General features: G+C 48.0%; 1 protein-coding gene across 1 annotated transcript in view; it reads left to right on the top strand.

Annotated features, from left to right (window-relative positions):
- Nucleotides 1-13877: 13877 nt before the first annotated feature.
- Nucleotides 13878-22787, top strand: part of ITGA11 (integrin subunit alpha 11) — a 129486-nt gene continuing 120576 nt past the window's right edge. Inside the window, exon 1 of the mRNA XM_086711036.1 lies at nt 13878-14073. Within this exon, the coding sequence (XP_086567162.1) occupies nt 14022-14073 (52 nt within the window). The 5' untranslated portion in view covers nt 13878-14021. The remainder of the gene's footprint in view (nt 14074-22787) is intronic.

Here is a 22787-nt window from a genome sequence, read left to right as displayed (position 1 = left end):
ATGGTGGTGGTGTCCTCTTCCCTAGGCTGTGAGGATAGATAACAAATAAGCTACTGTTGGTCTCATCTGTCTAGCGTGTGTTCAGCCATCCCCATAACCCTAGGGTGGTAATCTCCCCATCACCAATGGGGCGAAGAGGTCATCAAAAAAGAGACTTGCCCAATGTCACACAGCTAGTGTGCTATGAAGTTGGGACTTGAACCTTAGCATCTGATTCCAGAGCCGACAACCTTTACCTTTGTTCTAAATTGCTCACAGTAAGCATTCAATAATTGCTATCTCATTAGTCTGTAAGCATCATAAGGTCAAGGGCAGTGTCTGTTCAGAACTGCATCCCCAGCGTCTAGCATGGCACCAGGAGTATTAAGGGATAGTTCAATAAAGTTTTATAAATGAATAAGTGGATGAACAAACCTCACCCTTCTGAATGTCAGTTTCCTCATCTAAAATATTAGAATAATCATCTCCATTTACCTGGCTAGAGAGAGTTTGTCATAGAGGGTAAAATCTATAGGTCTGTAATCAGATGACTTGGGTTTAAATCCAGGTTCCCCCAATCATGTAACCTTCTAACGCTTTTAAACACTCTGCGATTCAGTTTTGCTGTTATCAGATGAGGATAATAACAGAACCTACCTCACTGAGTTCTCATAAGGTCTAAATGAGTTTGCGTATGAGAGCACTCAATAATGTTAGCTATTACTATTAATTTATGGGGATATTGTGAAGGACATGTCAGGATGCGCATGTAAAGACTCAAGGAGAACTGTGGAATGGGTGGTTTGTCTTTGGTGATGTCCCAATCCCCTGTGGTGAACACTACCCAGCAACCATTCTGCTTCTTCCTTCCTAATAGAACCCCAATTGAGGAATTGGCCTTTCCCACTCATGACTTGAGGGAAGATGGCCCCATTCCCAGCTAGAAACAGATCAGGGCTAGTCTATTCCATTGTGATAATTTTATTTCCTTTGCCTGTGATTGGTATAGGAGAGGGCAATGAAAGATGAGGAGAGATGAGGGGAGATGTGCTAGGGTTTTCCTGCTTTTCCCCTGGATGTTTCCATGGCTGGATGAACCTGAGCTGCCATCTTGTGCCAGCCTGAGGACAATGATAAGGAAGAGGCAGAGGAGCAGCTAGAGTTCTGATGACCTCTGTCTGAGGTTCCTCTACCACTAGGCTTATTATTTTGTGAGGGATAATGCCTTCAGTCGTTATTGAAGCCCATTTGGGTCCAATTTTCTGATGCTTGCAGACACAGCATCACAACTGATGTAATTCTTCTTGAACTTGGCACCCTCATCCTCCTCCTATTGCAATCGATTGTTTTCAATCAATTTTTCTCTCAATCTCTCATCACATTGCAGGGTAACTAATTGTTTTATATGTTCCTCCTGCACACACACTCTCTCCCTAGACTTTAAACTTAGGGACAGGAAGGAAGGTGTCTGCTCTGCTTGCCATTATATCTCTAGAGCCTAGATCAGGGCCTGGAACGTAGCAGACGCTTAATAAATATTTGTTGAATAAGTGAATGCATTTCTTAGTCCTTGAATTGTTATTAGATAAGACTAGATAAAATCACTGTCCCAGTACTTGATTCTGAATAGAAAATTCTAGAAGACTTACTAGAAAATTCTTGCTGGGTTTTATGAGATATTAAAGGTCATCTTGAGGAAATGACATTGGCATATTTTGGATTACACTTGCAATTTTGGCAGATTGAGTAGTGTAGACAAGTTTCCCTCTGAGGAAAACTCCCAAAATGGACAAAATATTTTCCAAAAATCAGCTTGAAAGTATGGGAAAGCTATTGAGGTAGTAAAAAATTACTGGACTGAGATCTGTAAGAGGAAGGAAGCCCAGAGAGGAGCTTGGCATTTGGGCTGCCTTGTCCTGGAGGCATTTGCAAATCCAGAAGATGCAGCTGAGACACTAGGAAATATTTTTGACAACATTTGTGGGTAGGGAAAATAATTGTAGTTCAGGATCTGTGAAAGTGGGGATCATGTAAACCTCTAAAATTTTTTAATCCTGAAGGGCATACCCTAAAAGTAAAGGTGAACTGTTAGTAATCCAGTGCTCACATAGACTGAAATCCAGCTTGTAGACATTTGAGTACCCAAGAAAGTCTCAATCCCAAAATATTATTAAATGATTAACAGTATTTGCGTGAGCTGAGCTAGCTTGGGAGCCTAGCAGAAGCAAAAAATCCTTTCTGGAAGATAAAATTCAAGCTCTAAATTTATTTTTATAATTTTCAAGTACAATGACCTGTGTACAATCAAAGATAGTCCCATGAGAAGATAATGCATCATATTTGAGGATCAGGAGAAATAACATACAATAGAAACAGACCATAATGAATCCAGTGGATCAGACCCAGACTTTAAAATAATGATGTTTTCTGTGTTTGGGGAGATAAAAGATAAGATTTAAGATTTAAATCTTCTAAAGAACCAAATAGAAATTCTTAAAATAAAAAATTAAATAATCAAAATTAATAATTTCAAGAATAGGTTTGAGTTAGCTGGGGAAAGACCTAATAAACTGGAAGGCAAAACAGAAAAAATATCTAGGATGAACATTAGGAAGAAAAAATAATTGAAAAATGCAAAGATAAGAGGCATAAAGGATATTGTCTTAGTCCATTCAGACCACTACAACAATACCATAGACTGGGTGGCTTAAACAACATTTATTTCTCACAGCTGGGAAGTCCAAGATCAAGGTGTCACCAGATTGGAGTCTGGTGAGGGCCTGCTTCCTGGCCATCTCTCACCATGGCGTCACGTAGCAGAAACAGGGAGAGAGGTTTCTGAAGTCTCTTTTACCAGGAAACAAATCCTATTCATGAGGTCACCATGGTCACGATCTACCCAATCACCTCCCAAAGTCCCCACCTCCTACTACCAACATATTGGGGGTTAGGATCTCAGCATATGAATTTTGAGGGGATTCAAACATTCAGTCTATAACAGATACAGTGATAAATTCTGATAAATATTTAGTGGAGTCCCAATGGTGGAGGAGAGATAAAATGGGACAGGTCCAATATTTGAAGAGGTAAGAGCTAATGTTTCCCCCAAACTGATGAAAGGTTTAAATTCAGAGGTAAATGACGTCAAATTAATCTCAGTAGGATATAGAAAAAGAAATCTACATCATAGCAAAATTTCTTAAAACCAAAAGAAAAAAGAAAGATCTTTGAGGCAGCTACAGGAAAATTAGACATTTTGCCTTCAAAGGAACAAGGATTAAACTGACAATTGACCCTTCTCATCAGTAATAACAAGAATCAAGAGCGTCCGGGTGGCTCAGCTGGTTAAGCATTCGACTCTTGATTTTGGCTCAGGTCATGATTTCAAGCCCCGCATCGGACTAGCACTGACAGTGTGTAGCCTGCTTGGGATTCTCTCTCTCTCTTTCTCTCTCTCACACACAAAACAAATAAATAAACATCAAAAAATAAAAAGAAATTTAAGAAAAGAAATAATAAGAATCAGAGGACAATGGGATGCTCATTTCAATGGGATGAAAGAAAAAAAATATAATACCCAGAGAAAACATCCTTCAGGAATAAAAAGGAAATAATATCATCTTCATACAAGCAAGAACAGACAGAATTTGACACCAAAAAGTCCATTCCTAAAGGAAATGCTAAATGGTATTCTTCCGGCAGAAGGAAAATGATCACATGTGGAAAGTCAAAGATGGAGGGAAAGCCACAAAAATGGTAAATACGTGGACAAATCCAAATACTGACTGGCTGGACAAAAATAATAAGAACCTCACAATTTTTGAAATACAGGGGAGAATTAAAATAAACAAAAGCAACAGTCTATAAATCAGGAGAGCAGCAACTACAGTGCAAATGTTCTGAGGTTCTTGCATTGTCTGGGAGAAGATAAATCCACTTATTCATATTAGACTTTCATAAATTAAAGATGCACTCTGGAATCTCTAGGGAATCATGAACGCACAGCAAATGTCTTTACTACTTCCCACCTAACAGAGTGGGGAAAAGAATAATGACAAATAATCTACCCAAAAGAAAGCAAAAAAAAAAAAAAAAAAAAGAGAGAGAGAGAGAGAGAGAGAGACACACACACACACACATCAGGCAGGACAAATAGAGAAAGTACAAAGGTTGTAGATTTAAACTCAAATATAGAGACAATTATATGTAAATGGGACTATGTGCTCCAATTAAAGTTGAAAATTTGATTAAAGATTAAATTTTTAAACAACTGAATGCTCCTTAGACGAGACAGGTCTAAAGTGCAAAGATGAAAGTTGAAAGCAAAGACATGGAAAATGATCTTCCATGCAAACACTCATCAAAAGAAAGCCAGTGTGACTGTTTTAATACCAGAAAGTAGATGGTGCCGAAACGTATGGCTAAAGACAGACGTTTTGTAAAAACGGAAGGTTCAAGTCACTGAGAAGTTACGACAATTCTGCCTTTGCATGCACCTGATGACTTAGCCTCAAAATCTGTAAGGTAAAAATTGACAGACCTATAAAGGAGAGACACATGTTTCTACAGTCTTTGTGGGACATAAGTTTTGGCTTTAATTTGTGTAAGCAAACAGCACTTCCTATGTGACAGGTCAGAGTCACATGAGGCAGGTGTTCTTACTTCCTAGGTTAGAATTCTGAAAAAGTCAAGATATTAAGGAACTTGCCCAATGTCACAGAATTAAGAAGTGTTGGGGCTGAGATTTAAAACCAAGCGTTCTAGCTCCAGAGTCTTACTGAAACATAGTGGGGGATATTGACACTAACTACCCTCTTGGTAACTGACCAAACATGCAGGCAAAAACTCCACAGAGTAGAAGGTTTGACCGCGGCCATGGAACTCTCTGTTACAGTAGCTCCATTCAGTCCAAGTTCTATGGCACAATCATGTCCAACAGTGGATTGTCAGGAGGCTGACATGAGATCACACATGTTTATAACATGGAAAACGCTATACAAATATCGGTTCCATTGTTTGACTCTTGGTCTTCTGTTGTTCGGGGGAGTTTGGGGGGGAGATTTTGTGGATTTGCAATATCTGCTTTAATTGCAATCCCTTCAGATCCTAATTGTAGAGTATAACCAACTGATAAATTGTTACTGTTGTAACACACAACATACAGTTGGGTATGAAAATGTGTAAATAGAATCTGAGTGAAACATACTATAAGGCCACATGCTGATGATTCTTTGGTGTGTTTTCGTTTTTTTGTTTGTCTGTTTTTTCAGTCCACTGGTGTGTAAGTCAGGCTCTGGGATACCAACCCAGGCTTGCTGGAGGATGGTATGACTGGAGAGCTGGCCTGGGACCTTATGCAAGTCGCTGACCCTGGGCCTCCGTGTCCTCGTTCATCCAATGATCACACCCACTCTAAACTGCCTCGCTGCCCTCATAGGACTTCAAGGAGGGATCTCAGAGATCTAATTGGGAAAGTCCTCTGAATTGCGTATGGGGCTAAACAAATGTCAGGCATTGTTAAGAATCTCAAACCGTGCGGATCGCTTGACGAGTCTGCTTTATGCTGTTTCATGTGCTGTTAGTAATAAAAGCTAACATTTATTGAGAGCTTGCCGTGTGGTGGGTGCTACGCCAAGCCCTTTACAGGCTGCATTTCATCAATGCGTCCCAGCAACCCGAGAGGCAGAGTGGTCCAGGGCGCTGCAGCTGGATTGCCTAAGGCCATTTGCAGGCTCGCACCACTTACCAGCTGAGGTTATGGCCCCTTTCGTGCCTCAGTTTTCTCATCTGTAAAATGGGAATAACGATAGCACTAACTTCACAGAGCTGTTGTGATTATTTCACGAGTTAACGTACGTCACGTGCTGGGACCTGTGGGTCTGGCACTTGGTAAGTGGCCCATCGAAACTTGTTTTATCGTTTCCACTTTATAAGCAGTGAAATGGTTGTCAAGTGGTAGGTCACCCAGCTGATGCAGGGCCAGGCTGGGATTCTCACCCAGCTCTCTTCTGGACCCAGAGCCCACGTGTATAACCACTATGCTCCCTACCTCCGACAGTCACGTGAGCAAGGTTAGAGTCCCCAGCCATTCACGGAGTCTGTTTGAAGCCCTGCAAACCCAAAAAGAAGCTGCCAGCCCCTTTCCCTTGCAATAATCCTCTACACCATGCTTCACTTTTGGCCTGCACTGCGGAGGAGTTTTTGAGAGGCCTTAAGCCCAGCTTTTGCACCCACATTTTTCTCACGAATGCTCAGCAGAGAAAAAAAAAAGCCTCACAGAAGCATTTGCTACCCAAATATCAACTAAAACATCTACACTCATCATACCTCTCCCCCCATCCGCAACCACCACCACTTGGCCTCTGCCCCCAGCTGCAAATTGCTTGGGAGATGTTTATTTCTGGAGCATACTTTAGGATGAGCAGCAGCAGCTGGGGCAGTGTGGGGACAAGCTCCCCCATCAGAAGAGGAGGTTGATCCTCTTTCCAGAAATGCATGTAGACAAGCAGTCTCGAAGCAGGCACCCACGGGTGGCTCCCCCAGCCTGGCTGGTGTGTGATCTCAGGGACGAGGCCAGGCCCTCGAGCCCGTGGCAGAAGGGGAGGTAGAGGAAAGTGGCATCCTTTTAAAATTCTAGTCCCTGGGTTCATCAAGGGTTCATCAAGGCTGGCTGGAGGCAGAGATTAGATAGTGGCTTTCATCACTGGTCATGTTGTCATGGATATTTTTCTTAGGGTTTGTCTTGGGCCATGCTCTCCTCTCTCTTCTCTTGGGCTTTCTTTTTTTTTTTTTTTTTTCGTTTTTTTATTATTTATTTTTGGGACAGAGAGAGACAGAGCATGAACGGGCGAGGGGCAGAGAGAGAGGGAGACACAGAATCGGAAACAGGCTCCAGGCTCTGAGCCATCAGGCCAGAGCCTGACGCGGGGCTCGAACTCACGGACCGCGAGATCGTGACCTGGCTGAAGTCGGAGGCTTAACCGACTGCGCCACCCAGGCACCCCTCTCTTCTCTTGGGCTTTCAAGATCAGTTATGCAACTTATGTTCAGAAATCTCTGCATGCCCTTTCAGGCTGAGGATATCAGCCAAGGGCTAGGACTGGCTCTCAGCTACGTGGGAAAACAGGACACGCTGCTTTTTACCACCCTCTCAGCTGCCTTTCTGAGGGTCTGCTTTCTCCTTCCGGGGCCTCCAGCTGCCTAAGGGCTTGGTGCCCCTGACCCACGTTCCCTGCAAAATCATATCCCTTTCTCATCCCTGTTAAAGCTCCTACTCTGTTCAGGGATCTTGCGAAGAACATGACGTGGTAAATACATTCGTGCTGTGAGTGGATGGCCAATAATCGTTTAATAGGTTGATCTACTTCCCATATGGAATTTTCTTTTTTCAAAGCGTGTACCTGGAGCCAGAAACTCAAACAGCAGAGTTTCTGGCAGTCCCAGACATCCCAGGTGCTTGGACAGATGTGAGAAAGTCTGGAGGCAGGAGAATTTGGAGCCTCTTTCAGTGTCCCACCTGTATCCCCTGGGTTCAAGTGCTGACTATGCTACTTTCTAGCTACAAAACTTGGGTCCAGGTGCTTGACTCCTCTAAACCATCTGCTTTGTGTTGAGCTCCCCTGGATGTAGACCTTGATACAAGAATTTAAGTGCAAGTATTCAGGATTGAGGGCAGTGGGGAGGTGATCCCAGGAACACTGTCAAGGGAATAAGACAGAGAAGGGAAGGAAGCCAATATAGGACACAGTAGCGAGCAGGTGGCCATTGTGGGCAAATAGGGCTCCCTGGGACACTGTAGAATAAGCCTCAGAGTGGTCCCTTAGGAGGGATATCTTAGTCTGTTTGGCCTGCTGTAACAAAAATAGTATAGACTGGGTGGCCAATAAACAAGAAAAATGTATTTCTGAGAGTTCTGGAGGCTGAGAACTCCAAGATCAAGATGCCAACAGACTCGGTGTCTCACGAGCCTTGCTTTCTGGTCCATATACAGCACCTCCTAGCTGTAGCACAGTAACTCCATTCATGAGGGCTCCACGCTCATGACCTAATCATCTTCCAAAACCCCCCCACCCCCATCCTAACACTATCACCTCAGGGATTAGGATTCAACGTGTGAGTTTGGGGAGGGGGGCCAAAGATTCAGTCCATAGTAAGGACTCTGGGAGCTGAGCTGTATTCGTCCACCAGCTCCCATCGGTCATTGGTTGGGGACTGCGCCCACTAATTCCCCAACACTCCCAGCCTGCTGACAGAGCTCCAGGGTCCAGAGAACACCTTCCAGCTCATAGTTGGAAGCCTCAGAATATGGCATTCACAGCAATGGCCAGGGCCAAGGGAATCTATTAGAGTATTGACGGTGACTGCAATGCTAGCCATTCTGAGGGAACAGAAGACCCACCAAAGGCTAAGGGATCAGATGAGATGGTGTAGGGCACTCAGCAAAGTACCTTGCCCATGGTCAGTGACGTTCAGTGATGGTTGTTGGTCCTGTTAGTTGTGTTCTAGTCTTGGCCACATGGATTGTTTTGGAGAGAGGCAGGAAACACAATTAGGAAGGCAGGAGTAAGTCCCATTGCACAGGCTTTGAAGGACAGGCACAGCACAGGTTTGACCCAGTAGGCGGGGCTGGGGGGAGCAGAAGGTTCCGCGGTGAGCACAGTGAACAGAATCCACCAAGGCTAAGGCTGGAAAAAGGAAGCATCTTTACGGAAACTCAAGCAATGCACATGAAAGCACACAATATCTTGGGGGGAGCAGGAGGGGGTGTCTGAAAGATGATCTGGGAGGTGTTGACCCCTCCTCCGTAGAACCTTCCTGAATTGGTCAAAGGCCACAGGTTTCTGTCCTCCTGACTTATATGGATACAACCCTCCCTGCCCTTCCCCCATCTCACTCAAAAACAGCTCATTACCTATCAAGTGAAGGCTGATTAAAAATATCTCACAATGGGACCAAAATTATTTCCACCCTTATCTTTTTTTAACCAACCTCACCCTCCTGCAAAATCCCTAGGATTTACCTGCTGGAATTTGATCTGCCCCCAAAGTAAAGAAAAGGATACCAATAACAAAGCTTTTTATGGCTTTTTTTCAAACCAAAGGGTGTCCCTTGGGAGCTCTGTCCCTGGCATTTGAGACACGGATGCTTAGGTTTCATCTGAAAGTGGGAGAAAGAACGATGAGGAACCAACAGTATTCTAAAAAATCATGGGAAATGCTATCCCCAAAAGGCATAGGGTAATCGGTACGTTTGAAGCGTGCTTGGAGAAATGTTTCTCTTCCTCAACATGGGTTTGGATTGTGCTGGAGGGGAAGAGTGTGTTTATTGTTGGTACGGACACGCATGCACGCATGTGACTGTTTGCATGGGCGTGTGTACCTGTGTTCGGCCCAAACACACTCACAGGAATATGCTTATCAAATGGCTCAGTTCCTGTCCCTTGGCCCAAAGGCACCCTTGCATCTGGTCCCTGTGCACTGTTGGGAATCCCTTTCTCTGCTCCTTGTCTTTGTTTGAGACTCTCCAGAGAGCCCTCCGTAAGCCCATCTTTACCCTGGTGCATTCCATGCAGACCCTAACCTTCATGACTTCTCTCTGACGTCCCAGCCCAGCCAGGGCCGGGGAGAAGATCCTGGACGATGCCCTGGGCCACGCAGGAGGCTAAAGGAAATGATGCAGGAGTTATAGTTCGTCCATACTGAGTACTCAGTTGAAGGCAAGTTGTTCTTCATACTGTTGTCACTGTGACGTTTGTTCCTGATGTCACTCTTCCTGTCTGGTCCATGGTCAAGGGCTTCACTCATCAGAAATGGCCTTTCAGCTAGGATGTTGACTGCTACCTCCAGACTTTTAAGGCAATTTGTAGTCTCCAAATGAGATGTTTTTCTTCAAGAGGATGTTTCCTCATCCATCCTGCGTGTCTGTTTGTACTGTGGCCATACTCCTTCCCTTTGATATCTTTACTGCGAAATACTGTACATACTTGTGGCTTGAGAAATGGAAATCAGAAGATAACTTCCTGGATTTGGTATAGTCTGTGTACAGGGCTTGATCCCGGTAGGAATCCCAGTCAATGACCCTCGGCATTGGGACCAAGATCAAGGCTCAGCAGATCCCACCCACAGGACGTCTCTGGGCTAACCATGTTCATGCAGTCCTGACCTAAAACACCTGCTTCCCCCATCCAGCTGTGATGTGGTGATGAGTTGTGAGTCCATTGGGATTCGAATCCCAGTTCTGCCACGCAGGTGCTGTGGGATCTCGGGTGCATCCTTTGCTACTTTGAGTTTAGATTTCTCAAGTGGACTTGGCAACTGTGGATTTTTCTGCCTGGCATACTTTGTCATCCCCCTTTATCTGTTTCCTTTAGGGAACTCTTCTCCTATGATATGCCATCTTGCTGCGGGTGTCAGTCATAACACCCTTCTCTTCCCAACTCCTCAGGGCTGGGCGTGTGCCACAGACTGGGCCAATTATAGTACCATATTCTCCAGGTGCTGATTGGTTCTGGAGTGGGCATGAACCAAAGCCCTGGGCTTTTCTGCTGGATCGAGTAGGGAAGGCTGTCTCTTTCTGTTTAGAATCCATAAAGTGTAAGTTTGGGTCTGCTGGCTACATCTTCCTAGCAGGCAGAGAAATCTTGTCTGCTTCAGGAAAGGACTGCAGAGTGAAGTAAAACTAAGAGAAGACAGAAAACAGACAAGAGTTTCACTTGAGACGCTTGATCCAGCCATACCTGCAGCAATCATCTGTGCACTTCCTGTCTACATAAGCTCATACACTGCCTTTTCTGCGTGAGTCGCTTTGTGTAGTTTCTCTTACTTGTGAAAGAATCCTCACCAGGACAGTCTTTTTATCTATAAAAAAAATGACTATAGTTCCTTGCAGGAGTCTTGTGAACATTAAATTAGATCGAAGTTGTGAAAGGGATTTGAAAATTGGTAAAACACCATGGACACCCCTCAGACATCGCTCGTGGGAATGTGAACGCCATAGTGGAAACAGTTTATTAGTTTCTCAAATGATTAACCACAGAGTTATCATACAACTCAGAATTCCACTCCTAGGTATATACCCAGGAGAATTGAAAACATACGTTCACACAAAAACTTATATGCAAATGTTCATAGCAGCATCATTCATAATAGTCAAAAAGTAGAAACAAGCAAATATATCTCACCTGATGAGTAGATAAACAAAACGCGGTATATCCATGCAGCGAAATGTTATTTAGCAATAAAAAGGAATGAAATACTGATCCTTGCTACAATATGGATGAACCTTGGATACAAGGTGATAGAAGCCAGACGCAAAAGGCCATCTCTTGTCTGATTCCAATGTTCAGAATAGGCAAATCTGTACAGACTGAAAGTAGATCCGTGGTTTCCAGGGGACTTGGGTGAGGGAATGGGTAGTAGCTGCTAATGGTTACAGAGTTTCTTTGGGAGGTCATGACAACCTTGCGGAGAAAATAAAAGTTGCTGGTGAACTTTATGGCATGCGACTTATCTCAAGAAAAATAAATATGCTACATACATGTAAAGGGTTAGTAGTATCGTTACCATTGCTCAACTTAAATCCCAGCTTCCATAAAGCCTTTTGTCCGAGTCTCTGAGTTTTTCCAGATTGAATCTGCATTGTGCATTTGTCACCCATACGCTGCTGCCTTGTAAGGTTTAGATAAAATGTTTAATACTCATCAAATAATACATTATTTAAATAAATGATTAAATAATAAACAATGATTACATCAATAAATACCAGGTCGTGTCTTGTCAGCTCCACCCCTGGGGCCTCCAGCGTGGGCTTCTCTTCTGTGTTCTGCATGTTGAAGAGGGAGGGCACATCTCTTCCCCTCCCCATGCTGCCAGATTCTGAAAAGGCACACATATCGTATTCAGGACTCCAATGCCCCTGATGAGGACACTGGGAGTTAATGAAGGGGAAAAATAGAAGAATTGTTACACGAAGACCCTCAGCAGCACGCCCACCAAAGGGATCTCCTTCAGCAAAGAGTGTCTGGTCTTCACAAGTGCTTCAAGCAACCCCCAAATACCCTGAGTTTGAGAACCACCAGAGAAAGCCTGAAATTGGGTGAGGCAAGAAGAGGTGGTTTGCAGCTCATTGGATAACTGTTACCGGTTAGGGTGCTCTAGGTTCAAAGCAGCCTCACTCAAACCCACTTAAACAATAAAGCGGACTCATTGGTCATATAACTGGAAAGTCCTCAGGGGAACAGGCTGAGGAGGTGGTTTGATCTAGAAGCTCAATAAGACCCTTGTGGACTTGCGTTCTCCATTCTGCCATCCCAAGACAGATCTCCTTTCTCCACCCCAACCCCTTCCACTTCTGGGCCTACATGATTCTTTGTTTCAGCCTGGGAGGGGATGTAGGAGTAGGAGAAGGGAGAAAAGAGTTCCTTCCTTCCTTCCTCCCTTCTACGGGCCATTTTAGAAGAGTAAGAAAGCTTGTTTCCCAGAAAGCCTTCCTTGGTCATGTTTCCCTTTCTTAAACTATGGTCAGGGGGTGGCAATACACTGATTCATTTCAGCCTAAACCACATACCTCCCCCTACACACACACACACACATACACCCTGTGGGTATGGAATGAGCTTTCCCCAATGTCTGTGGCTAAGTGAGGGAGGTGAGGTTACTGAAATAAAACCAGGGTATCTAGCAAGAAGAGAGCAGTGTTGGGGAGGCAGGCACAACACCTATTACTAAACTCACGTGAACCTGGGCCTTCTCAAAACCCACTTCAATCCTCCAGGATCCAGCCTGAATGCCAACTCCACTGGGAAGCCCTTCCAATCCTTCCCAGAGAGAAAATTCCTCTGGGCACCCACACATCACCTGTGCTCATTCAACTACTCATCCGTCCACCCACCCACTTACTGTGTTACTGGCGCTGGGTGCTGAGGGCTGAGTGCTCAGCTGTGAACCAGAGATTTCTACCTGAATGGGGTTTTCAGTCTGGACAAGGGCAGAAAAGTTAATCAAATGATTACACTAACTTACCTAAGTATAATGAAGAAAAGAGAGGTAGAGAGAGCATGTACCTGGGGAGCCTACCTGGTGAGGACGGGGGTTGGGGTGGGGGTGAAGGAAGGCTTTCCTGAGAAAGTGATGTGGGGTCCCTGCTCTCACTTTCACCACCTGTGCCATCCCACCCTCTGCCTCAATTCTCCCCTGCTGGGCAGGCCAGCCTCTACACTCCCTGGTTCTGGTCCAGGGCCTGATTTAAAGTTTGTGCAACAAATGTGCGTTGAATTTAATTGTCAGGGGTTTTGAACTGCTGGGAAGGAAGGTGGCTGCGTTCCAAAGAACCGCTTCACTGCTGTGAAAGTAGGCTCAGGATCCTCCTGGCTGCGTCGGGTGCCTCAGGTAGGAAGAGCGGACAGAGTGGAGGTGGAGCAGGGATCCGCATTCATTCCGGGGTCAGAAGCAGCACCGGGGCCTTTGCATTCCAAGCTCCCGATAAGGGCGGGCGGGAGGGACGTCTCCGAATTGACGTTTGAGGGACATCCGCTCCCCTGGGCCAAGGGAGACCTCAGTCGTGGCCAATGTCTTCGGGCCACCTGAGATACCCCTCCGAGCTTTGTGAACCCTCTGAGAAACGGGAATATAAGCCACTTTTGCTGCAGAGATTTGGCCTTTGGTGGCGGGGTGTGGAGGGAGGCGCCGCACCGGTTCTCGGAGGCGGGGGGCGGGGGGGGTTCTCCCCGGCATAGGAGGAGTAGGGGCGCGGGCGGTGCGGAGAGGGCGTGGGGGGGGGTGGCGGCACGCCGCGTGCCCAGGTGGCAGAGGGGCCGAGATTGGCCCCGCGCCCGGCGCGAGCGTGTCCGCGCGCCCCTCCCCGCCGCCCGAGCCCTCCCACTTCCTCTGCAGGAGCGGCTGCTGTCAGGGAGCCGGGCGCGCGGCTCGCAGTGCAGGCTCCGGGCGCCCGCGAGGAGGCTGCCGCTCGGGCTCACCGCCCCGCCGCCCCTCACCCGGCCCAAGCCGCCGCCGCCGCCGCCGCCGCCGCCGCCGCCGCCGCGCGCCATGGACCTGCCCAGGGGCCTCCTGGTGGCCTGGGCGCTCAGCCTGTGGCCAGGTACGTCCCCCTTGCCTCCGCGTGCGGGTGGGAGCCCCTCGGAGGGTCGGAGCTTGGCTGCTGGGGGGACGCGGGTCCCCCGAGAAGCGGCGGCAGTCTAGCGGCCAAACTCCGCAAAAGAGGGCGCCGGGGCGACTCGCGGCCGGGAGTTTGTTTGGGTGTGCGGGGAGGAGTTGGGGAAGACTGAAGAGGCTCAAGTCGAGGAGCGCGGCGGGCTGGCGGCCCCGCCGGACACGCTGGCTACCTCCGGGCGCCCCGCCGGGGAGACTCGGGCGTCCCGGGAGCGCGGAGGGCGCGTGGCCCGGGCTGGGAGGGGTCCGGGCGCGCGGAGCAAGCGCCGCCTCGGGAGCCCTCCTGCCTGCGGAGGGAGGCGCCTGAAGTTTGGGGAGCCGGGCGCGGCGGCCCGGGAGAGCTGGGGGGACCTGGGCGCCGAGCGCTGCCCAGAGTCCCTCCGGCCGCGGTCGGACGAAGCCCCAGGGCGGGGGCCCCTAGGACGAAGCCCCAGGGGCGAGCGGTCGCCGGCCGGGCCGAAGGCGACGGGCGCAGCTTCGCAGTCCAGGGCCCCAGAAACCTTACCTGATACGCGGGGTAGGGACGGGGCAACCGGCGCTCGAAATTATGCAGTTATTCAATAATCGGGGGAAGCCGCCGTCGCCGAGGCGCGCGCCGCCCGCCTAATGCAATCCAGGTGTCGGGGCGCGGCGAGGACCTCGGGCCGGCCGGGCGCACTGCCGGCAGCCAGAAGCGGGCCCTGGGCTCTCCGCACTGGGGCCACCCGGCCCGGGCTTCTCCACCCCCGGCGACCCGGCCCGACCCGGGGTGGCGGCCAGCGGCGCCGTTCTACCGGCGGCGACCGCTTTCGGGGCCTCTCCTTTGCGCAGCGGAGTGTCCCGGCGGGGACCAGAGCCCGCCGCGGGGACTGGCCGCCCGGCCTCGCCTCCCCTTCCGCATGGGTCAGGCTGGGGCTGGAGCGGTACTGGGGTCAGACGCGGGGGCAGCAGGGAAGGAGCAGACAGGGAGCACCGGTGGCGACCCCCCAGCCCGGGCTCACTCACCGCGGTCCCAGGGTACCGCGGAAACAAGTGCACCCCCCATCTGTCTCTAGCGGAGACTCTGGAAGGGCCTGTAGTTGAAAGAGTTTCTGGCCATGGATTTCAGTCCAGATCCTAGAGCCACGAAGCAAACATTGCCGCTTTAAGTTGTTGGGGGAAAGGAGTGTTGGGGAGGGCATCAGGCCACCAGGCCAGCATACATCTAGAAACCGGCTGCAGGGGGAGGTGAAGTCCACTCTAGGTCTTTTAGACAGGAGGGAAGGTAACTCCAGGAACTGTCTTCAAATCACGGGGAGATCCAGTCTTAGGAAAAGGGAGCCCTGTGTGGCTCCAGATAGGAGGAATCTTCCCACCGGACCTGAGATGGAGAAAGTCTGGACCTCGGAAAGCTAAGAATGAAGTCTTTGGAATCAGAGCGCTTCCATCCTGGCTCTGCTGCCCACTAGCTGTACAATCTTGGGCACAATATGCAATCTCTCCAACAGGTTTCCTTCTTTGTGGAACGGAGATAGAGACTCAGACCGAGTTCATAAAGTACTCCAGATAATTAAGTGAGGCACTGTCAGAAAAGTCCTTAACACAGGGCTTGGTGCACAGCAGGGCAGAAGCCATGGTTGTTAATGTCGTTTACTCAAGCAGGAATGGTGGGGGCGGGGGGAGAGGGCGCTAGGGGAGTGGGGTGAAGGACAGGGACAGGATTTGTGACTCAGAATTCCCTTTAAATGGAGAAAAACCACCCTTAAGTTATGTATGGTCAGTTTGGGTTCTTAAAATATGGGATTCATTAAACATATCAATCAATGTTGGAACGACGACATCTGCTTGCAAGAAACTGGGCGTGGGGACCAAGTATGTGTGCAGTCTGGGTCCTGCCTGGAGCTGGGAATAAGGCAAGGCCAGAGGAAGCTGAATAGAGGGATTAGGGAGTGAACAGCACAGAAAAGCTAAGGACTATGGTTCACACAAGAGAAGTTCAGTTCCACTTGATTAGCAAAGGAGGCTTCCTGAGGGGAGGAGAGCCTTGAAAGGGTGTGGAGAGTGTGGAGAGGCCTCAAAGTAGGATTGTTTATAAGTTAGAGTGTTATTTCCTGGGACTAATTAAAGAGAGAGAGAAAAAAAAAAGGATATTTTAAACCACAAAGGTGACTCTATTTTGGACCCAAAATTGGAAAGGTTGGAGCGGGGGTTGGGGGGGTCAGTGGGTCCATCCCCCTGGCTCCAGAGCAAGATTGATGTCAGTCTCCCAATGGTGCATCACATGGATTCAATGTGAGGATTACCAGGAAGCTTGCCTGATGGTGACGGCACAGCTTGGCTGAGCAGGGAACCTGTCACAGGCCAAGTTGGGAGTGAATGCACGTGGAAGCCATTATGAGTTTGGAGCTTCTATCTTGCCAGAGCTTCTGCTGTAAGTTGGGCAAGGTGATGGGTGGGCGAAACTAGAAAGGAAGAAAAAAGGAATAAAGAGAGGGAAGGAGGGAAAGAGGAAGGAAGGAAGGGAGGAAGGAAATAAAAGAAGGAGGGAAGAAGGGAAGAGGAAGGGAGGATGGAGGGAAGGAAGGAATAGGAAATAGACAAACCCAAAGACTTTTGTAGCTGACATCCAGGTAAAACAGATCCATTGATCAGAAGTTTCTATCATAACATATCTGTAATAAGGGTTCATGAGTAATGATTCTTTAAAACTCAATCTTTACTGAGCACCTATTGTCTGCGGCGCTCCATAAAGGCACACAGGGAGATCAGACACAGCGTGGGGGTGAAAGCCTGGGGGTCTCACTCCCTGGACTGGGTCTGGCCTCTGCCAGTTAGGACTCTGTGCTCTTTGCAAATTACCAAATGGTTCTGTGCCTCAGCTTTCTCATCTGCAAAATGGGGATGATAATAAGAGACTTTACAGAATTATCCAAAGATTAAATGAGTAAGTGTAAATACAGTGCTTGGAAAGTTCCAGCACATATTAAGCATTCAGGGAGGTTGTTTTTCTTCTCCAGCAGCAGCAGCTTAGGACTGAAGGTACTGACTGTACAGTAAGGGATGGAAGGATGCACGGAGTTGTAGCTGTCAAACTCAAGTCCATAGGAGAGGTCTAAAGGAAGTGCTATGTGCGAGGGTGCTGGAGAAGACATACATGTCAAGGCCCCAAATAGACCCAAACTTTCCCAGCCCCTCTCCTAAAGACCTGGCCCGAAGTCTTGATCATGATGGGAATTGAGGGATTCTATCTATCTATCTATCTATCTATCTATCTATCTATCTATCTATTTATTTCGGTTGAGGCTGTCATGAAGTCAATGAAATCTTAGTGTGAGTGTCTTGTGGTATTTTGTGGCGTGGAGAAGAACCATACCATGCGGCATGGCCCTTGTGTGTCCCTGTGGAAGCAAGGGGTGGGGGGCGGTTCTTATTCAGCAGAAAAACCTCGTCTGGGAAAAAAAACACAGTACTAGGCACCATGGGTGTGCAAAAACTAAAAGGATCCAAGCCCGGCTCTCCAGCTGTGGGGCTTGTCAGCCAAGCCTCTCAGCTGAGGAGCTTCTGGACCCTTCCACACGTGGGTCTCGGGGCCCCTGAAAAGAGCAGTAGAGTATCACCTTCTTTCTAGTTATTCACTGTGGCCAGTGTCTATCCCACCGTGGCCCCCCAGAGATGGGATGTCTATCTCCTTGCTGTTCTCCTTGTCCCCGCCCACCCACACAGGGCTGTGGGCCCCTACGGAACTCAGACACTCAGACGGCGACTCACCTTCATTTTGACCTCCCCGGAAGCTCTTTCTCTCCCCTCCTGTAGGGGAAGCTTCCTTCAGCAGCAGGCAACTTCCCTTCCATCCTCTCTCCTCCTTGCTTAGGACAAAACTGTGGTCTGAGCTGGCTTGCTCTTTAGTTCTTTGTGTTTTTTTTATAGTAGGTTTTTTTTTTTTTTAATTTTTTTTTCAACGTTTATTTATTTTTGGGACAGAGAGAGACAGAGCATGAACGGGGGAGGGGCAGAGAGAGAGGGAGACACAGAATCGGAAACAGGCTCCAGGCTCTGAGCCATCAGCCCAGAGCCTGACACGGGGCTCAAACTCACGGACCGCGAGATCGTGACCTGGCTGAAGTCGGACACTTAACCAACTGCGCCACCCAGGCGCCCCTGTTTTTTTGTTTTTTTTTAATAGAAGTACAACTGATATCCAGTATTGTATTCGTTTCAGGTTACAACACAGTGATTCAACATTTATACGTCTTATGAAATGCACACCGTGATGAGTGGTTGCAACCTGCCACCACAGAAAGCGATTACAATATTACTGACTAGATTCCCCAGGCTGTACTTTTCATCTCCAGGACTTTTTTGATTAATAACTGGAAGTTTGTGCCTCTTAATCCCTTTCACCTCTGGCAGCCCAGTTTATTCCCTGTATTGATGAGTCTATTGGTCTTGTTCTGTTTGTTCATTTGCTTTGTTTTTTAGATTCTGCGTGTAAATGAAATTACATGGTATATGTCTCTTTCTGACTTATTTCACTTAGTGCCGTACCCTCTGGGTGTTACCCATGTTGTTGTGATTGGAAAGATTTCATTATCTTTTGTGGTTGAGTAATGTACTTTGTGTACACAATGGGACATCTTCTTTATCCATTCGTCTATCAATGGACACTTAGGTTGCTTCCGTATCTTAGCTATTGTAAATAGTGCTGCAATGAACAATGGAGGGCATATATCTTTTTGAATTAGTGTTTTCATTTTGGGGGAGTAAATACCCAATAGTGGAATTGCTGGGTCGTTCAGAACTATTAAAATAGTTCTATTTTTAATTTTTTGAGGAATTGCCATACTGTTTTCCACAGTGGCTGCACCAATTTACATTCCCACCAATAGCACATGGGTTCTCTTTTCTCCACATCCTCACCAACATTTGTTTTTTCTTGTCTTTGTGATGATAGCCATTCTGACAGGTGCGAGATGATACTTCGTTGTTGTATTGATCTGCATTTCACTAATGATGAGTGATATTGAGCATATTTTCATGTGCCCATCAGCCATCTGTATGTCTTCTTTGGAAAAGGTGTCTATTTAGTTTCTCTACCCTTTTTAAAATCAGATTGCTTTTTTTTAAATGACTTCTTATATTTTGGGGGATATTAACTACTTATCAGATACATCATTTGCAAATATTTTCTCCCATTTAGTAGATGTGGATTTTTTCATTTTGGTGATGGTTTACTTTGCTGTGCAAAAGATTTTATTCTGATGTAGTCCCAGTTGTTTATTTTTGCTTTTGTTGTCCTTGCCCCGGGAGACAGACCCTCCCAAATATTGCTAAGACCCATGTCTAGGAGTTTACTGCCTATGTTTTCTTTTAGGGGTTTTATGGCTTCAGGTATCACATTTAGGGCTTTAATCCATTTTGAGTTTATTTTTTTATATCGTGTAAGAAAGGGGTGCCCTTCCTTCCTTCCTTCCTTCCTTCCTTCTATTCTTCCTTCCTCCCCTCCCCTTCCCATTCCTTCCTTCCTTCTTTTCTTCCTTTTTTCCTCCCTTCCTCTCTCCCTTCCTCCCTCCCTTTCCTTCCTTCCTTCCTTCCTTCCTTCCTTCCTTCCTTCCTTCCTTCCTCCCTTCCTCCCTTCTTTCTTCCTTCCTCCCCTCCCCTCTCCTGTTCCTTCCTTCCTTCCTCCCTCCCTCCTTTCCTCCCTTCCTCCCTCCTTTCCTCCCTTCCTCCCTCCCTTCTATTCTTCCTTCCTCCCCTCCCCTTCCCATTCCTTCCTTCCTTCTTTCCTTCCTTTTTTCCTCCCTCCCTCTCTCCCTTCCTCCCTCCCTTTCCTTCCTTCCTTCCTTCCTTCCTTCCTTCCTCCCTCCCTCGCTCCCTCCCTCCCTCCTTTCTTCCTTCCTCCCCTCCCCTCTCCTGTTCCTTCCTTCCTTCTTTCCTTCTCTTTCCTCCCTTCCTTCCTCCCTCCCTTTCTTTCCTTCCTTCCTTCCTTCCTCCCTCCCTTCCTCCCTCCCTTCCTCCCTCCCTCCTATTCTTCCTTCCTCCCTCCCTTCCTCCCTCCCTTCTATTCTTCCTTCCTCCCCTCCCCTTCCCATTCCTTCCTTCCTTCTTTCCTTCCTTTTTTCCTCCCTCCCTCTCTCCCTTCCTCCCTCCCTTTCCTTCCTTCCTTCCTTCCTCCCTCCGTCCCTCCCTCCCTCCCTCCCTCCCTCCTTTCTTCCTTCCTCCCCTCCCCTCTCCTGTTCCTTCCTTCCTTCTTTCCTTCTCTTTTCCTCCCTTCCTTCCTCCCTCCCTTTCTTTCCTTCCTTCCTTCCTTCCTCCCTCCCTTCCTCCCTCCCTTCCTCCCTCTCTTCTATTCTTCCTTCCTCCTTCCCTTCCTCCCTCCCTTCTATTCTTCCTTCCTCCCTTCCCCTTCCCATTCCTTCCTTCCTTTTTTCCTCCCTTCCTCCCTCCCATCCTCCCTCCCTTCCTCCCTCCCTTCCTCCCTCCCTTCCTCCCTCCCTTCCTCCCTCCCTTCCTCCCTCCCTTCCTCCCTCCCTTCCTCCCTCCCTTCCTCCCTCCCTTCTATTCTTCCTTCCTCCCCTCCCCTTCCCATTCCTTCCTTCCTTCTTTCCTTCCTTTTTTCCTCCCTCCCTCTCTCCCTTCCTCCCTCCCTTTCCTTCCTTCCTTCCTTCCTTCCTTCCTCCCTCCCTCCCTCCCTCCCTCCCTCCTTTCTTCCTTCCTCCCCTCCCCTCTCCTGTTCCTTCCTTCCTTCTTTCCTTCTCTTTTCCTCCCTTCCTTCCTCCCTCCCTTTCTTTCCTTCCTTCCTTCCTTCCTCCCTCCCTTCCTCCCTCCCTTCCTCCCTCCCTCCTATTCTTCCTTCCTCCCTCCCTTCCTCCCTCCCTTCTATTCTTCCTTCCTCCCCTCCCCTTCCCATTCCTTCCTTCCTTCTTTCCTTCCTTTTTTCCTCCCTCCCTCTCTCCCTTCCTCCCTCCCTTTCCTTCCTTCCTTCCTTCCTCCCTCCGTCCCTCCCTCCCTCCCTCCCTCCCTCCTTTCTTCCTTCCTCCCCTCCCCTCTCCTGTTCCTTCCTTCCTTCTTTCCTTCTCTTTTCCTCCCTTCCTTCCTCCCTCCCTTTCTTTCCTTCCTTCCTTCCTTCCTCCCTCCCTTCCTCCCTCCCTTCCTCCCTCTCTTCTATTCTTCCTTCCTCCTTCCCTTCCTCCCTCCCTTCTATTCTTCCTTCCTCCCTTCCCCTTCCCATTCCTTCCTTCCTTTTTTCCTCCCTTCCTCCCTCCCATCCTCCCTCCCTTCCTCCCTCCCTTCCTCCCTCCCTTCCTCCCTCCCTTCCTCCCTCCCTTCCTCCCTCCCTTCCTCCCTCCCTTCCTCCCTCCCTTCTATTCTTCCTTCCTCCCCTCCCCTTCCCATTCCTTCCTTCCTTCTTTCCTTCCTTTTTTCCTCCCTTCCTCTCTCCCTTCCTCCCTCCCTTTCCTTCCTTCCTTCCTCCCTCCCTCCCTTCTTTCTTCCTTCCTTCCTCCCCTCCCCTCTCCTGTTCCTTCCTTCCTTCTTTCCTTCTCTTTTCCTCCCTTCCTTCCTTCCTTCCCTCCTTCCCTCCTTCCCTCTTTCCCTCCTTCCCTCCTTCCTTTCTTCCTTTCTTCCTCCCTCCCTTCCTTCCTCCCTTCCTCCCTCCCTCCCTTCCTCCCTTCCTCCCCCCTTTCCTTCCTTCCTTCCTCCCTCCCTCCCTTCTTCCTTCCTTCCTCCCCTCCCCTCTCCTGTTCCTTCCTTCCTTCTTTCCTTCTCTTTTCCTCCCTTCCTTCCCTCCTTCCTTCCCTCCTTCCCTCCTTCCCTCCTTCCTTTCTTCCTTTCTTCCTCCCTCCCTCCCTTCCTCCCTTCCTTCCTCCCTTCCTCCCTCCCTTCTTTCTTCCTTCCTCCTCTCTCCTTCCCATTCCTTCCTTCCTTCTTTCCTTCCTTTTTTCCTCCCTTCCTCCCCCCTTTCCTCCCTTCCTCCCCCCTTTCCTTCCTTCCTTCCTTCCTTCCTTCCTTCCTTCCTTCCTTCCTTCCTTCCTTCCTTTCCTACCATGTAGCTGTCTAGTTTTCCCAACAGCACTTATTGAAGAAACTGTCTTTTCCCATTGTATGTTCTTCTATCCTTTGTTATAGATTAATTGACCATATATATACACGTGGGTTTATTTCTGGGCTCTCTGCTTGGTCCCGCTGATCTATGTGTCTATCTTTGTGCCAGTGCCATACTGTTTTGATTACTACAGCTTGTAGTATAGTTTGAAATCCAGGATTGTGATACCTCCAGCTTCGTTCTTCTCTCTCAAGATTGCTTTGGCTATTCGGATCTTTTGTGGCTCCATACAAATTTGAGGATTATTCTAGTTTTGTGAAAAGTGCTATTGGTATTTTGATGGAGAGTACATTGAATCTGTACATTGCTTTGGGTAGTGTGGACGTTTTAACACTTAATTCTTCCAGTCCATGAATATGCTGTATCTTTCCACTTATTGGTTCATGATCAATCTCTTTCATCAATACCTTACAGTTTTCAGAGTATAGGTCTTTTACCTCCTTGGTTAAATTTATTCCCAGTTATTTTCTTCTTTTTGATACAATTGCAAATAGGATTTTCTTGATTTCTCTTTCTGCTAGCTCATTATTAGTGTATAAAAATGCAACAGATTTCTGTCTAATAATTTTATATCCTGCAATTTT

Source organism: Puma concolor, chromosome B3, assembly GCF_028749965.1.
Source record: "Puma concolor isolate L17-30 chromosome B3, mPumCon1.1.hap2, whole genome shotgun sequence".
In the NCBI taxonomy this organism is placed as follows: Eukaryota; Metazoa; Chordata; class Mammalia; order Carnivora; family Felidae; genus Puma; species Puma concolor.
This window is presented reverse-complemented; position numbering and strand designations above follow the sequence as displayed.